At 39.1% G+C, this 18,430-nt stretch overlaps 1 protein-coding gene across 1 annotated transcript in view; it reads left to right on the top strand.

The window, feature by feature from the left end:
* The window catches only part of LOC113902491 (multidrug resistance-associated protein 4-like), a 227,084-nt gene that overhangs the window by 167,029 nt on the left and 41,625 nt on the right, over positions 1–18,430 (top strand). The window contains exons 26-27 of the mRNA XM_027557826.1: positions 176–331; positions 18,275–18,364. Of these exons, the coding sequence (XP_027413627.1) occupies positions 176–331; positions 18,275–18,364 (246 nt within the window). The remainder of the gene's footprint in view (positions 1–175; positions 332–18,274; positions 18,365–18,430) is intronic.

Raw genomic sequence — 18,430 nt, 5'->3', positions numbered from 1 at the left:
CAGAGACCCTTGACCCGCAACAATGAATGTTCTGATCAATAATGTTAGCAGGGCCATGATTTAGAAACTTATAGACTACTCTTTATATAGAACTTTAAAATTCATCTTCAATATCTAGGGTTTCTCCCAGGTTTGTTGCATACTAATTCTTAATCCCTCCTGGGTCTCTTTACAGGTTGGCATTGTGGGAAGAACAGGAGCTGGAAAAAGTTCCCTCATCGCTGCCCTTTTTAGATTGTCAGAACCAGAAGGTCAAATTTTTATTAATGGGATCTTGACAACCAGTATGGGACTTCATGATTTAAGAAAGAAAATGTCAGTTGTATCTCAGGTATGTACCTCATAGCATTCTCACTAGTTCTGTTTATAAGGCACCTAAGTTTAATTGCTTTTAATTTGATTGGTTTTTTCGAATTGCATGAAAGTGTTGGTCCTTTTTTGCCCCAGTAGAGCATATTTTGAACAGCAGATATTTTCAATAGATATTTTCATGAGATACCAGCTTTAATTTGTTTGTGTGTGTGTGTGTGTGTGTGTGTGTGTGTGTGTGTGTGTGTGTGATTTAGTAATTTACTCAGATTTCTGGACTCAAGACTTCCTCAGATGCCACGATTTTATCCATTGATAACCACATAATTCTGAGAATAAGGGGATAAATGGTTTGTTTAGCATTGGAGAGGTTCCTAAATGGAAACAAGAATTTTAAATATCGTACAAATAGAGTTTTGCAAAACTACATTTTCAAAGGTGATTATCCCCTGGAGATAATGAAACTACAGGGCTTTGAGAAACTGCAATGCTTTGAGAATTATGGGATGTACAAATGCTTTGGGGAGAGCTTTCAGAATTCAGCCATTAGTAAATGATTTTAACCAGAAAGACAGTACAGAATAGTGGGAAAGAACACAGGACACGGAATTCCATGTCTGTTTCTGTGCACCTCAGTTTTCTCTCCCTTACAGGGCAATTAACAGTACCAACATCTCAAGTTGTTGTGAGGACTAAAACTAGGTCATTGCATGTGGAGTGCTTCTCTTAGATCCAATATGTGGTTGCTGTGATTGTGGAGCATTGAATTGACCAACTCCTCCTGAGCTCTGATTCTGTTTTCTTTTGTTCTGTTTCATAAAGAAGTATGACTTGGGACTTCCCTGGCGGTCCAGTGGTCAAGACTTGGTGTTTCCACTGCAGGGTGCACAGTTTTGATCCCTGGTTGGGAAACTAAGACCCCACATGATGTGAGGTACAGCCAAAAGAAAAACAAAATATGTGACTTTTAGGGACCATTTTGGAGATTGGATTATACACACAGTAAAAACGAAATTGGAATCAAGGTAAATTGTAAGTGGTCAAACAGGAGACGGCAAGAGTTAAAAATGACATTTTAGGAATTGGTGAACTAAAATGGACTGGAATGGGTGAATTTAACTCAGATGACAATTATATCTACTACTGTGGGCAAGGATCCCTTAGAAGAAATGGAGTAGCCCTCATAGTCAACAAAAGAGTTCGAAATGCAGTATTTGGATGCAATCTCAAAAATGACAGAATGATATCTGTTTGTTTCCAAAGCAAACCATTCAATATCACAGTAATAAAAGTCTATGCCCCCAACTATGAATGCTGAAGAAACTGAAGTTGGATGGTTCTATAAAGACCTACAAGACCTTCTAGAACTAACATCCAAAAAAGATGTCCTTTTCATTATAGAGGGCTGGAATGCAAAAGTAGGAAATCAAGAGATACCTGGAGTAACAGGCAAGTTTGGCCTTAGAGTGAATGAAGTGGGGCTAAAGAATAACAGGGTTTTGCAAAGAGAAAACACTGGTCACAGCAAATACCCTCTTCCAACAACACAAGAGATGACTCTACACATGGACATCACCAGATGGTCAGTATCGAAATCAGATTGATTATATTCTTTGCAGCCAAAGATGTAGAAGCTCTATATAGTCAGCAAAAACAAGACCAGGAGCTGACTGTGGCTCCAATCATGAGCTCCTTATTGCAAAATTTAGACTTAAATTGAAGAAAGTAGGAAAAACCAGTAGACCACTCAGGTATGACCTATCAAATCCCTTACAATTATACAGTGGAAGTGACAAAAAGATTCAAGGGCTTAGATCTGATAGACAGAATGCCTGAAGAACTATGGACAGAGGTTCATGATATTGTACAGCAGGCAGTGAGAAAGACCACCCCAAGAAAAATAAATGCCAAAAGGCAAAATGGTTGTCTGAGGAGGATTTACAAATAGCTGTGAAAAGAAGAGAAGCTAAAGGAGGCAAAGGAGAAAAGGAAAGATATATGCATCTGAATGTGGAGTTCCAAAGTATAGCAAGGAGAGGTAAGAAAGCCTTCCTTAGTTATCAACGCAAAGAAATAGAGGAAAACAATAGAATGGAAAACTAGAGATCTCGTCAAGAAAATCAGAGATACCAAGGAAATATTTCATGCAAACATGGGCACAAGAAAGGACAGAAACAGTATGGGCCTAACTGAAGCAGAAGATATTAAGAAGAGATGGCAATAATATACAGAAGAACTATACAAAAAAGATCTTCATGACCCAGATGGTGTGATCACTCACCTAGAGTCAGATATCCTGGAACGTGAAGTCAAGTGGGCCTTAAGAAGCATCACTACGAACAAAGCTAGTAGAGGTGATGGAATTACAGTTGAGCTATTTCAGATCCCAAAAGATGATGCTGTGAAAGTGTTTAACTCAATATGCCAGCAAATTTGGAAAACTCAGCAGTGGCCACAGGACTGGAAAAGGGCAGTTTTCATTCCAATCCTGAAGAAAGGTAATGCCAAGAATGTTCAAACTACCGCACAATTGCCCTCATCTCACATGCTAGCAAAGTAATGCTCAAAATTATCTAAGCCAGGCTTCAACAGTACATGAACTGTGAACTTTCAGATGTTCAAGCTGGATTTAGAAAATATAGAAAAACCAGAGATCAAATTGCCAACATTCGTTGGATCATTGAAAAAGCAAGAGAGTTCCAGAAAAACATCTACTTCTTTATTGATTACACCAAAGCCTTTGATTGTGTGGATCACAATAAACTGTGGAAAATTCTGAAAGAGGCGGGACTACCAGACCACCTTACCTGCCTCCTGAGAAATCTGTATGCAGGTCAGTTAGAACAGTTAGAACTGGACATGGAACAACAGACTGATTCCAAATAGTGAAAGGAATATGTCAAGGCTTTATATTGTCACCTGGCTTATTTAAGTTATATGCAGAGTACATCATGTGAAATGTCGGGCTGAATGAAGCAAAAGTTGGAATCAAGATTGCTGGGAGAAATATCAATAACCTCAGATATGCAGATGACACCACCCTTATAGCAGAAAGCAAAGAACTAGAGCCTCTTGATGAAAGTGAAAGAGGAGAGTGAAAAATGGCTTAAAACTCAACGTTCAGAAAACTAAGATCATGACATCCATTTCCATCACTTCATGGCAAATAAATGGGGGAAACAATGGAAACAGTAGCTGAGTTTATTTCTTTGGGCTCCAAAATTACTGCAGATGGGGACTGCAGCCATGAAATTAAAGACGTTTGCTCCTTGGAAGGAAAGTTATGACCAACCTAGATAGCATATTCAAAAGCAGAGACATTACTTTGCCAACAAATGTCTATCTAGTCAAGGCTATGGTTTTTCCAGTAGTCATGTATGGATGTGAGAGTTGGACTGTGAAGAAAGCTGAGCACCGAAGAATTGATGCTTTTAAACTGTGGTGTTGGAGAAGACTCTTGAGAGTCCCTTGGACTGCAAGGAGATCCATCCAGTTCATTCTAAAGGAGATCAGCCCTGGGATTTCTTTGGAAGGAATGATGCTAAAGCTGAAACTCCAGTACTTTGGCCACCTCACATGAAGAGTTGACTCATTGGAAAAGACTGATGCTGGGAGGGATTTGGGGCAGTAGGAGAAGGGGACGACAGAGGATGAGATGGCTGGATGGCATCACCGACTCAATGGACATGAGTTTGGGTGAACTCTGGGAGTTGGTGATGGACAGGGAGGCTTGGCGTGCTGCGATTCATGGGGTCGCAAAGAGTCAGACACGACTGAGTGACTGAACTGAACTGAATTGAACTGAATACAGCTGTTGCTACCTACTCCTATTATAACATACCTTGACATCACCAGGTTTTGTTTCTGTTCTATCGGTTTTCACCCTACTTTTGAACATGCTTTATGTACACACCAGACAATGATTATAAAACAGTGCTAAGCATTGTATCTATGTAGATAATGATCACCAACTTTTGTAAACACAGAACCTTTATTATTCTACTTTATATGCCTTTGTCTCAAAGGCACAATGTTGGTTGATAAAGAGAGATAATCTGGAGAGACTGGGCAGTGTGTAAGGAGTTCCAGGAATTCAAGAGGCAACCAGGGCCAGAAGTTTTAAGAGTGTTGTTGTTGTTCAGTCACTCAGTGTCCCTCTGAGTGTCCCTCTTTGTGACCCTATGGACTGGAGCATACTAGGTTTCCCTGTCCCTCACCATCTCCCGGAGTTTGCTCAAATTCATGTCCATTGGGTCAGTGATGCCATCCAACCATCTCATCTTCTGTTGTCCCCTTCTTCTCCTGCCTTCAAACTCTCCCAGCATCAGGGTCTTTTCCAATGAGTCCAGTGAGATGGCTTTTCACATCAGGTGGCCAAAGTTTTGAGAGTGTAGACCAAGAGTCAATATAACCCACATTTTTATTTCTGCTCTGCCTCATATGACTATGAGGCCTTGGAGAAGTCACTTGACTCCCAAGCTTCAGCAACTTCATCCTTAAACCAAATTTAGGAATTACTGCTGCACGGATTTGTTGTTGAAGATATTAGTGGTTGAGAAAATGTTTGTCTCCATACCTAATTCTTGGGAACACTCAGTCAATAGGAACTATTATTATTCTTAAGAATCAGGACACTGGACTTTAGGGATTATTTCTACTTAAGATAGTAACACATTCTGGAACAACTTTGCTTTTTAATTTCTGTATATGTTTTTGTGGTCTTTGGTGATTTTCTTTATAATTATTGCTTATAAACCAAATTGTTTATATAAGTTTAAACAGTGAAAAAGAAAACAAAACTCAGTAGGAGTTTTAGGGAAAAACACAACAGAGAAATTTTGCCTAAGGTCTTTTCTATGAGCAACAAAAGGAGAGAATATCACTTTTATGTTTCCTTTTAATTTCTGGTGTCCCAATGGTACCCATGGAGAAGGCAATGGCACCCCACTCCAGTACTCTTGCCTGGAAAATCCCATGGATGGAGGAGCCTGGTAGGCTGCAGTCCATGGGGTTGCTAAGAGTCGGACACGACTGAGCGACTTCACTTTCACTTTTCACTTTCATGCATTGGAGATGGAAATGGCAACCCGCTCCAGTGTTCTTGCCTGGAGAATCCCAGGGACAGGAGAGCCTGGTGGGCTGCTGTCTATGGGGTCGCACAGAGTCGGACACAACTGAAGCGACTTAGCAGCAGCAGCAGCAGCCCCACCCCCACCAAGTTTTCTTGACCACTGCCCTCTACCCACATTTCAGCCTTTTCCCCTGCCATCTCCATCTTAATCCTCACAATATTCTCGTTATCCTTATCTGACAGATTTAAAAACTGAGGCACTGAGGGCTTAACCCACTTAACAAGTAAGCAGCAGAGCCAGCGTTCAAAATTTTGTATGTCTCTGTGTTTGTGTGCTTTTAATTGAAGCCATAGTTAATTTACAGTGTTTCAGGTGTACAGCCAAGTGATTCAGTGGTGTGTGTGTATATATATATATATATATATACATACTTTTTCAGATTATTTTCCATTATAGGTTATTGCAAAATATTGAGTATATTTCCCTGTGCTATACAATAGGTCCTTGTTCCTTTATTTCATATATATATATGTGTGTGTATATCTGTTAATCACAAATTTCTCATGTATCCCTTACCCCTGCTTTCTCCTTTGGTAGTCATTAGTTTGTTTTCTATGTCTGTGAGTTTGTTTTGTAAATAAATTTATTTCTGTCTTTTTTTTTAGATTCCACATGTAAGTGATGTTATATATATACATGCATGTACTGTATGACTTACCTCAATACGATAATCTCTAAATCCATCCATGTTGCTGTAAACAGCATTATTTCATTCTTTCTTATGGCTGAGTAATATTCCACTGTGTGTGTGTGCATGCACATGCATGTGCATGTACTCGTGCATGTCAGCTCATTCATGTCTGATTCTTTGTTACCCATGGACTGTAACCCACCAAACTCCTCTCTCCATGTGATTATCCTGGTAAGAGTACTGGCGTGGGTTGCCATTTCCTCATCCACATGATCTTCCTGATCCTAGGATTGAATCTGCATCTCCTATGGCTCCTGCATTGTCTGGCAAATTCTTTACAGCTAAGCTACCTGGGAAGCCCATGTATGTGTGTGTATATATACACATGTATACAAATATATATGTATATATACACCACATTTTATCTATTCATCTGTCAGTGGACATGTAGTTTGCTTTCATGTCTTATAAGTAGTGCTGCTGTGAACTCTGGGGTGCATTTATCTTTTTGAATTAGGGTTTTCATCTTTTCTAGATACATGGCTAGGGATGGGATTGCTAGATCATATAGTAACTTTTTTTTCGGTTTTTAAAGAAACCTCTGTACTGTTTTCCATAATAGCTGCACTGGTTTACATTCTCATCACAGTGTAGAAAGGTCCCCTTTTCTCCATACCCTCCTCAATATTTATTTTTTGTAGATTTTTTAATGTTGGCCATTGTGAGTGGTATGAGATAATACCTCACTATAGTTTGGATTTGCATTTCTGGAAAAAAAGACTGGTTCCAAATCAGGAAAAAAGTATGTCAAGGCTGTATATTGTCAGTGTGTTTGTTTAACTTATAAGCAGAGTACATCATGTGAAAGGCTGGGCTGGATGAAGCACAAGCTGGAATCAAGATTTCTGGGAGAAATATCAATAATCTCAGATATGCAGATGACACCACCCTTATGGCAGAAATTGAAGAAGAACTAAAGAGCCTTTTGATGAAAGTGAAAGAGGAGTGTGAAAAAGTTGACTTAAAACCCAACATTTAGAAAACTAAGGTCATGGCATCTGGTCCCATCACTTCATGGGAAATAGATGGAGAAACAGTGGAAACAATGGCTGACTTTATTTTTTTGGACTCCAAAATCACTGCAGATGGTGACTGTGGCCATGAAATTAAAAGACACTTACTCCTTGGAAGAAAATGTATGACCAACCTAGACAGCATATTAAAAAGTAGAGACATTACTTTGCCAACAAAGGTCCATATGGTCAAGGCTATGTTTTCTCCAGTAGTCATGTATGGATGTCAGAGTTGGATCGTAAAGAAAGCTGAGCACCTAAGAATTGATGCTTTTGAACTGTGATGTTGGAGAAGACTTAATGGAGATGAGTTTGAGTAAGCTCCAAGAGTTGGTGATGGACAGGGAAGCCTGGTGTGCCATAGTCCATGGGGTTGCAAAGAGTAAGAATATACAATGAAGAAAAGATAGTCTTTTTAATTAGTAGTGCTGGAAAACCTGAACAGCTATTTATAAAAGAAAGAAATTAGAACATTCCCCAATGCCATATACAAAAGTAAAATGAATTAAAGACCTAAATGTAAGACCAGACACTATAAAATTCCTCGAGGAAAACATAGGCAGAACAATCTTTGACATAAATTGCCACAATATTTTCTTGGATCCATTTCCTAGAGTAATGGAAACAAAAACAAAAGTAAACAAATGGCACCTAATTAAACTTGAAATCTTTGCACAGCAAAGCTTTACATATGAAAAGCATAACATAAACATAATGAAAAAAGTCCATGTTAGCATCATGCCAGGAGCTTCATTGTTGTTCTAGATTCTTACAGCAGCCCTGCAGTGTTCCTTTACTTTTTCTAGGAAGGGAACTAGGGCTTCTGGTGATTAATAATGAACTTACCCTGAGTCAAATAGCTATTAAGCAGTAGAGTCAGAATTTAGAACTGTACTTTTAAAAAATAAATGTTAGTTGAACTGAATAATGTTCTCATCAGATATTTTCCCCATTTTTTTTCCTACCATCCCACTCAAAAGGATCCTGCAAACCACAACAAAAGTGAATAAGCATAAATCTGAGAGATATTACTCCTAGTGCTGTTTCCCTTCTTTTAGACAGTATCAGTTTAGAAATGGGTTATTCACTTGTGAGTCATGTGCCAATATGTGTCAGAAGAAGACACTCAAAATCTTACCTCCTGGCTCTAGCCAGGAGCCCTTTGAGTTTACAATGTCTTGCTGGCTTCAGAGATGGAAAAAATCTGTTGGTGTGTTTACTTGAAATTACTTGTCTAAGTGAGGTGCTGGAGTGGTGAGCAGCTGAGAGGAGATACCCCATGTCCAGGTCCGAGAAAACCCAGTAAGATGGTAGGCACTGAGAGAGGGCATCAGAGGGCAAACAGACTGAAACCACAATCCCAGAAAACTAACCAGTCTAATCACATGGACCACAGCTTTGTCTAAGTCAATGAAACTAAGCTATGCCATGTAGGGCCACCCAAGATGGATGGGTCATGGTGGAGAGTTCTGAAAAGTGTGGTCCACTGGAGAAGGCAATTGGCAAACCACTTCAGTATTCTTGCTTTGAGAACTCCATGAACAGTATGAAAAAGCAAAAAGATAGGACGCTGAAAGATGAACTCCCCATGTTGGTAGGTGCCCAACATGCTACTGGAGATCAGTGGAGAAATAACTCCAGAATGGAATGGATGGAGCCAAAGCAAAGACAACACACAGTTCTGGATGTGACTCATGATGGAAGCAAGGTCTGATGCTGTAAAGAGCAACACTGCATAGGAAACTGGAATCAAGGCAAATTGGAAGTGGTCAGACAGGAGATGGCAAGAGTGAATGTCGACATTCTAGAAATCAGTGAACTAAAATGGACTAGAATGGGTGAATTTAACTCAGATGACCATTATATCTACTATTGTGGTTAAGAACCCTTTGAAGAAATGGAGTAGCCATTATAGTCAACAAGAGAGTCTGAAATGCAGTACTTGGAGGCAATCTCAAAAATGACAGAATGATCTCTGTTCATTTCCAAGGCAAGCCATTTCAATATCATGGTAATCCAAGTCTATGTCCCAACCAGTACTGCTGAAGAAGCTGAAGTTGAATGGTTGTAAGAAGACCTATAAGACCTTTCAGAACTAACACCAAAAAAAGATGTCCTTTTCATTATAGTAGACTGGAATGAAAATGTAGGAAGTCAAAAAACACCTGGAGTAACAGGTAAATTTGGCCTTGGATTACAGAATGAAGCATGGCAAAGGCTAATAGAGTTTTGCCAAGAGAAGGCATTAGTCATAGCAAACACCCTCTTCCAACAACACGAGATGACTCTACACACAGAAATCACCAGATGGTCAACACTGAAATCAGATTGACTATATTCTTTGCAGCCAAAGATGGAGAAGCTCTATACAGTCAGCAAAAACAAGACTAGGAGCTGACTGTGGCTCAGATCATGAACTCCTTACTGCCAAATTCAGACTTAAATTGAAGAAAGTAGGGAAAACCACTAGACCATTCAGATATGACCTAAATCAAATCCCTTACAATTATAGAGTGGAAGTGAGAAATAGATTTAAGGGATTAGATCTGATAGACAGAAGCCTGATGAATTATGGATGGAGGTTCATGACATTGTACAGGATACAGGGATCAACACCATCCCCAAGAAAAAGAAATGCAAAAAAGCAAAATGGCTGTGTGAGGAGGTCTTACAAATAGCTATGAAAAGAAGAGAAGTTAAAATCAAAGGAGAAAAGGAAAGATATACCCATTTGGATGCAGAGTTCCAAAGAATAGCAAGGAGAGATAAGGAAGCCTTCCTCAGTGATCAGTGCAAAGAAATAGAGGAAAACAACAGAATGGGAAAGACTAGGGATCTCTTCAAGAAAATTAGAGATATGAAGGGAACATTTCAGGCAAAGATAGGCTCAATAAAGGACAAAAATGGTATGGACCTAACAGAAGCATAAGATATTAAGAATACACAGAAAAACTGTACAAAAAAGATCCTCATGACCTAAATAATTACGATGGTGTGATCATTCACCTAGAGCCAGACATCCTGGAATGTGAAGTCAAGTGGGCCTTAGGAAGCATCACTATGAACAAAGCTAGTGGAGGCGATGGAATTCCAGTTGAGCTATTTCAAATCCTAAAAGATGATGTGAAAGTGCTGCACTTACTATGCCAGCATTTTTGGAAAACTCAGCAGTGGCCACAGGACTGGAAAAGGTCAGTTTTAATTTCAATCCCAAAGAAAGGCAATGACAAAGAATGTTCAAAGTACCACACAATTGCACTCATCTCACACACTAGTAAAGTATTGCTCAAAATTCTCCAAGCCAGGCTTCAACAATATTTGAACTGTGAACTTCCAGATGTTCAAGCTGGTTTTAGAAAAGGCAGAGGAACTATAGATCATATTGTCAACATCCACTGGATCATTCAAAAAGTAAGAGAGTTCCAGAAAAACATCTATTTCTGCTTTATTGACTATGCCAAAGCCTTTGACTGTGTGGATCACAATAAACTGTGAAAAATTCTGAAAGAGATGGCAATACCAACCACCTGACCTGCCTCTTGAGAAACCTGTATGCAGGTCAGGAAGCAACAGTTAGAACTGGACATGGAACGACAGACTGGTTCCAGATAGGAAAAAGAGTACGTCAAGGTGGTATATTGTCGCCCTGCTTATGTAGCTTATATGCAGAGTACATTATGTGTAACACTGGGCCGGATGAAGCAGAAGCTGGAATCAAGATTGCTGGGATAAATATCAATAACCTCAGATAATGTAGATGACACCACCCTTATGACAGAAAGTAAAGAAGAACAAAAGAACCTCTAGATGAAAGTGAAAGAGGAGTGTAAGTTGGCTTAAAGGTCAACATTCAGAAAACTAAGATCATGGTATCCAATCCCATCACTTCATGGCAAATAGATGGGGAAATACATGGGGAAACAGTGGAAACAGTGACACACTTTTTTTTTTTTTGGGCTCCAAAATCACTGCAGATGGTGATTGAAGCCATCAAACTAAGACGCTTACTCATTGTAAGGAAAGTTATGACCAACCTTTACAGCATATTAAAAAGCAGAGACATTACTTGCCAACAAAGGTCCATCTAGTCGAGGCTTTGTTTTTTCCAGTAGTCATGTGTGGATTTGAGAGTTAGACCATAAAGAAAGCTGAGCACTGAAGAATTGATGCTTTTGAACTGCTGTGTTGGAAAAGACCCTTTAGAGTCCCTTGGACTGCAAGGAGATCAAATCAGTCCATCGTAAAGCAGATCAGTCCTGAGTGTTCATTGGAAGGACTGATGTTGAAGGTGAAACTCCAATACCTCAGCCACCTGATGTGAAGAACTGATTGATTTGTAAAGACCCTGATGCTGGGGAAGATTGAAGGTGGGAGGAGAAGGGGACGACAGAGCATGGGATCATTGGATGTCATCACTAACTTAACGGAAATGAATTTGAGTAAACCCTGGGAGTTGGTGATGGACAGAGAGGCCTTGTGTGTTGCAGTTCATGGGGTCACAAAAAGTTGGGTACGACTGAGCGACTAAACTGAACTGAACTGAAGCACAAAGAGCTTGCATCCACTTTGTCTTGAAATGAGTAGGAAGCAGTGATGCTTGTGTGTCAACACTCTGATTTCGGGAACCTAGGAAGCTGAGTAGAATCTGTAGAGGGAAAGCCAGTACTGTTTTGTGAGTTGCTTCACTAGGTTGATCCAGGTCTGCAACATCTTTCATGGCTCCCTGTTCCCTGTGATCGAGGAACAGGAGAAAGCTTCTGGAGTGATTCCTCTCTCTCCCAGGCTCACCCCCATCACTGCTGATCCTACCACAAGCAGGTCAGAATTGGTGAAGACATGATATCAGCATAGACCTTTGTAGGAACCAGAGGCAGGGGAGTGGGGACATAGACAATCAGTCCTGTAGTCCTGAGGGGAACTTTCAAAGACAGATACTATAATCTTAAGAATTAACTCCTCAGCTTGTTTTCATGATTTAAAAATAAAACATGAACGTTTTTTCTAGATAATTTCCTTAAACAGAACAGGTAGATGAAATATATGTGTTCTTTGTGCTCAGGATCTGAAGTAGTTGAGTATGTTCCCCAGAAAGAACATCAAGGTGAGATTATATTGATGGAGTAGCTGCTTATCTGAAAGGATCTGGAAAGTGGATTTCAGAACCTGTTTGGATGATTCCCTGCACCTTATGCTACTGGCACAAAGAATACGTTTTCAGTTGAAGAAGGATTCCATGCAAATTCAATATTTATATTTACAGTGCAAGTGTTGGCACAGCCATAATCTTTATCATGATTAATCAGATTTATTTTTATATTTGATAATTTTTTTAAATCAAAGCCAAAGCTGAGTATTTTTTAAACAGACCTCTCTGTTCTTTTGATGTTTCCATTCCCTGAGTTTTCTTCAGTAGGTTGAAGGTGAACCAGAGCTGTTTTGACTTCTCCCTGATTACATGGTTTTCTTTCCCTTTTTTCTTACTGAGGGAAAAAAAAGAAAACTGAAAGAGAAGAGGTAGATGTACTGTTATTAGTAAAGAAATACAACTAAAGTCTAGTCTAATGCCGTCAGCCCTTTGTTTCTGACACTGAGGTCGTTATTAAATCCCATGGAACTTCTCTCTGAAACCCCTGAAGGAGGAATTTATGGGACTTAAATTATTTTCGTTTCTTGGATAAAGACTGTTTTCTTCTGATTTTATTGGTGATGATCAGTTTATTCAGAGGGTATAGGATTTAAAAAGAAGAAGAAAAAGAAACCAAGATTTAAAGCAACTTCAGGTGATTACTCATTTTTGAATCAGGAATGCTAGCTACCTCTTAAATAAGGTCCTCAGATTAGAAATGAGAACATATTCTCATTCATTTCAAGTAGCTACACTTGAGAATATTCTTTAGTGGAGATCAGTTTCCTGGTTTGGGACTGAGATGATTAGGGTAAAGTGTTGTGCTTTATCTGCTTTTTTTGTAACCACTTGTATATATTTTTTTCCTTCATCTCAGGTTGTTTTAAACCTCTGAAGGTTAGTGGGTAAGGTTTCTTTGTAAGATGAGAAGTTTGTCTTCCAGCATCCTATACAAAAGGTCTAATATGACTGCTATTTTCAGTTTTACAGTTGCGCCAAGGGATTATCAGTTTACTACATTAAATATTCTGATTCAGAGTGGTCATTTTTTGATCACATGCCTAATATGTTCTTGTGTTTTATTAGAAACAAAGGAAAAAATTAGTATTGAATATGGCACAAATGATTAAAAAGTGTAAACTTTAAACCATGATAAAAACAATTTTGAGTCTAAAGTTCCATTTGAAATACTATATTGAATAAGAGGGTCTGTTTTCCTCAATCTGCAGTGCCAGCTCTGTGGGTGTATGCTTAGTTGCTCAGTCGTGTCCAACTCTATGCAAGTCCATGGAGCCCACCAGGCTCTTCTGTCCATGAGACTTTCCAGGCAAGAATATTGGAGTGGGTTGCTGTTTCCTTCTCCAGAGGATCTTCCTGACCCAGAGATCAAACCCAAGTCTCCTTTGTCTCCTGCATTGCGTTGTGCCTCTTTACCTGCAGAGCTACTAACTTATTATATGGGATTTAATTATGTGCCTTCAGAAAAAATACACGTGGGGCAATAAGTTTAGTGTTTATTTACATGCAGGTTGTGTGTCCTACCATCTCTATACTGAAGTGTTCTGCTTGCACTTGTTTATAAGATTAATTTATTAAGTTTATTGCTTGGAGGTAATTTAATAGTGTCTATCAGAAATGATCATTCATATAAATACCTTATCTGCTCTTGCTGTATGTGTCTACCATGAACACGTGTACTGCCTTTTGAAGATAATATAACAGTTTCTTATTTGGTAAGTGATGAAAGTTGAATGAGCAGAAACTGAAATGAATACTACTCATAAAACACACTGACATATTAAAACAGACATTGTTCACAAATTGTCTGCTGGCTTTAAAGAAAAATGTAGCTTCAGTTAATGTTTGAATAAGTCTTTCTTTTTATTCTACAAGTTTTGCTTAAAATTTTGCTGATTTTGAACTAGTCTAATTTACTAAACTATGTTATTCCATCTAATAGTGCTAAATAAACATATGTAATTGCTCAATATATCCTTTTAGTCTGACAGTGTAGATTTAAGTGGTGACTTACTACAATGCCTAATTTTTGTTCTTTTTATGACACTCAGCAGTGGTTTGGTAATAATTACCAGAACCTCCTTGGGGTTTCCCAGGTGACACAGTGGTAAAGAATACACCTGCCAATGCAGGATATGCATGAAACACAGATTTGATCTCTGGGTCAGGAAGATCTGGAGTAGGCAATGGCTTCCCGATCCAATGTTCTTGCCTGAAAAATTCCATGGACAGAGGAGCCTGGCGGGCCATAGGCAGTGGGGTCGCAAAGAGTCAGACATGACTGAGCACAACAACAAGAACAACAACAAAACCTCCTTAAGGCCTACAGAGTGTCTGAGGGCTCTGACTGAAGCTCAGTCTGAAGTAGCTTCAGGCGCTGGTCAGGGACTCAGAAGTAAGGGACTCTTCTTTCTACAAAGTATCCCATTTTAGTCCCCCAGTGTTTGGAAGGCTTCGTCACCTACTAGGAGATTTTTAAAGAGAAGGTGAGGCAGGTGATAATAGAGGCTCTGATTATGAAATCAATGATTAAAATTTAAATGGGGTCCCTGGGCCTGTTCTCCTGAACCTCTGAAACCACCCTCACAAACGAGGTAATGCTGTGAGTCATTTCACTGCTTTAGTAAGGAGGAAAGGTCTTTTAAAAATAAAGTGATTTTTTTTTTCATTTGTTGTTCAGTCGCTAAGTCATGTCTGACTTTTTGTGACTCCATGGACTGCAGCACACCAGGCTTCCCTGTCCATCACCACCTCCCAGAGCGTGCTCAAACTCATATCCATTGAGTCAGTGATGCCATCCAACCATCTCATCCTCTGTCATCTCCTTCTCCTCCTGCCTTCAGTCTTTCCCAGGGTCAGGGTCTTTTCTAATGAATCGGATCTTCACTTCAGGAGGCCAAAGTATTGGAGATTCAGCTTCAACATCAGTCCTTCTAGTGAATATTCAGGATTGATTTCTTTTATGATTGACTGGTTTAATCTCCTTGCAGTCAAAGGGACTCTCAAGAGTCTTCTCCAACACAACAGTTAAAAGGCATCAGTTCTTTGGTGTTCAGTCTTCTTTATGGTCCAAATCTCACATTCATACATGTGACTACTGAAAAAATCATAGCTTTGACTAGACTGACCTTTGTTGGCAAAGTGATGTCTCTGCATTTTAAGCTGTCTAGTTTGGTCATAGCTTTTCTTCCAAGAAGCAAGCATCTTTTAATTTCATGGTCACAGTCACTATCTGCAGTGATTTTTGAGCCCAGAGAAAATAAAGCCTGTCACTATTTCCACTGTTTCCCCATCTATTTGCCATGAAGTGATGGGACTGTATGCCATAATCTTCATTTTTTGAATGTTGAGTTTCAACCTAGTTTTTTCACTCTCCTCTTTCACCTTCATCAAGAGGCCCTTTAGTTCCTCTTCGCCTTCCACCATAAGGGTGGTGTCATTTGCATATCTCAGGTTATTGATATTTCTACCGGCAATCTTGATTACAGCTTGTGCTTCATCAAGTCCAGCATTTCGCATTTCTGCACATAATAAATAAGCATAGTGACAATATACAGCATTGATATAGTCCTTTCCCAATTTGGAACCAGTCCATTGTTGCATGTCTGGTTCTAACTGTTGCTTCTTGACTTGGATACAGGTTTCTCAGGAGGAAGGTAAGGTGGTCTGGTATTCACATCTCTTTAAGAATTTTCCACAGTTTGTTGTGATCCACACAGTCAAAGGCTTTAGTGTAGTCAATGATTTTTTTCATAGATTAGCTTAGTAGTGTTAGTCACTCAATTGAGTCCAACTCTTTGTGATCCCATGGACTGTAGCCCACCAGGCTCCTCTGTCCATGGAATTCTCCAGGCAAGAAAAGTGGAGTGGGTAACCGTTCCCTTCTCTAGGCGATCTTCTCAGCCCAGGGATTGAACCCAGGTCTCTTGCATTGCAGGCAGATACTTTTCCACTTGAGCCACTGGGAAGGCCATAGATTAACTTAGGTAATCCTTTACCTAAGAATATACTTTCCCAAAGAATATACTTTGAAAACTAGGTGGACATTTCAAACCTTAGACCTCTTACAGGATGGGAATTTGCTCTATGAGAGGAACCTGAAGGAAAAAAATGTTCAGGTCACATAATCTATGATGGGTAAAGAGACATTTCTATTATCATTATAAGCAAAGAGACTCTAACTCACTTCTATCAGTTGGGCTGTTTCAGGCCCTTTATCTCCTCAAATATAAGTTTTTGAAGAGTCTCTCATTTTGAACCCCAGAGTAGAATGCTGTCCATAGTTTAGGCCCTTGGTTGGAAGGTGGAGGGGAGTCAGAGGAGAGGGAGAAATATGGAAGATCAGCCTCCCTTCACCTTGGTATATTGTGTGAACCTCATATACACAGCTAAAGGAAGAGAAATTTCTTGCATGTTGGAATCTTACAAAGAATAAAAAGTTTTTTTTTTTTTTTCCCCTAAAAATCTGAAGTAGAAAGGTGTTTATTCGCCTGACAAGGAAATCTTACTATTGCTTACATAGTTATTTAGATTTTGATCCTAAATCTAAGAGTTTTAAATGAGACCTTACATTTGGTTGTCAGGATTTTTCAGTTCAATTCAATAATTGTTTTGAAACATTCTATGGCCAGTGATTTTCAGTGCTTTGGAGGCATACAGCCAGTTGATCAGATTTGTGCAAATGAAGCTACCTTTATAATGTATTTTTAATTTTGGATTTTGCTCAGGGATACATATCTTTTGGTGACATGCCCTGTGCCTTCATGCTTTTCTCTTTCACCAGACATAAAACTAAGACAACAAGAAAAGATGGGATGGGAGTCTCTCTGTTATTTTCCTTCATGCTGAAGAAAAGAAATATCTGTATTCATCTTCCTTCTCTGCCTTTTGTGAAATGAGGAGGAAAGTCCAGTCGCGAGGCCATGTGGGATTTGAACATGGTGATTCTGAGCAGTTCTGGCACTTGTGGGAGATTCAGATCCCCTCTTGTTCCCACACAGGCACATCCTCTTGTTCTACCCACTTCCATTAAAGGAGCCAATTGGATTCATCTCTGCTGCACATATTTTATGATCTTGCTTACTAGAAAGTTCCAGAAGAAAATATAAATGGCCTACATGAGCTTATGTATAAGATTCTCTATTGAAATTCAGAAGGAGGCATATATTTCCAGAGTAATTTACTTGTGGGTCCCCCTGAAGTATGGATGAATAAGAACTGTTTAAAATTTTACTATGTCTCACATCACAGTGGGTTTCAGGTCATCCTGGCCTTGTAGTTAATAACGAGATTCTGTGAGGCAGGTGATCCTGACACACAGGTGAGAGAATGTGAGGATCAGCTGATGCAGAATCAGAGGTGATCTCTCCATGGACAGGGGTGCTGCAGACCCCAGTAGTTGATATTCTTTTTGCACGTGTGGAGCTTTTCCAGTCACACGTGTGGAGAGACTCCCGATCCCAGAAGGCTGTTTTACGAATGGAGAAAATATCATAGTTTATTCTTCAGTTGAAGTGTGAAAGTATTTAACAGTTTTGCTTTGAGGCACAAACCTCAACTAATTGTGCTCTTCATATTTCCCAGCATCACACCAGAATTGGCAGTTAATTTACATAGATCTTAATGTAAAGTTTCTCAAGTAATTATATCCTCAGTTAGTTTGTGTGTGTGTATGTTTAAGCAGATATTACCAGGAATTCATTTTTTTTAAATCAAATTTTCCCTTCCCTTCTTCAGTTTTTTTTTTTTTTTAGGATGAAAAAACTTCAACACTTTGTTCTGTTAGTGTTCAACAGTCTGGAGAATATTTTGTAGCATACTTTGTACAATGGAAAATAATTTTAGATATATTGTTTTATAAGTAAATACAACCCTATTAATAATTACAGTGAATTTTAATATTTTGTATTTTAATTCTATTCTATAAATATTGGTGTAAAATTAAAAGAGATTAAAGTAATAACATTCCTTATTTTGTGGCATTTAGGAACCTGTTTTATTTGCTGGAACAATGAGGAAAAATTTGGATCCTTTTAATGAGCATTCAGATGAGGAACTGTGGAATGCCTTAGGAGAGGTAATTTATTAAATTCAATGAACATGTTAACACCAGTATCTGTGTATGTACATTTATAGCAGCCCA

Source organism: Bos indicus x Bos taurus, chromosome 12 (genome assembly GCF_003369695.1).
Source record: "Bos indicus x Bos taurus breed Angus x Brahman F1 hybrid chromosome 12, Bos_hybrid_MaternalHap_v2.0, whole genome shotgun sequence".
NCBI lineage: Eukaryota > Metazoa > Chordata > Mammalia > Artiodactyla > Bovidae > Bos > Bos indicus x Bos taurus.
The sequence above is the reverse complement of the archived record's forward strand: the minus strand, read 5'-3'. Positions and strand labels throughout refer to the sequence as shown.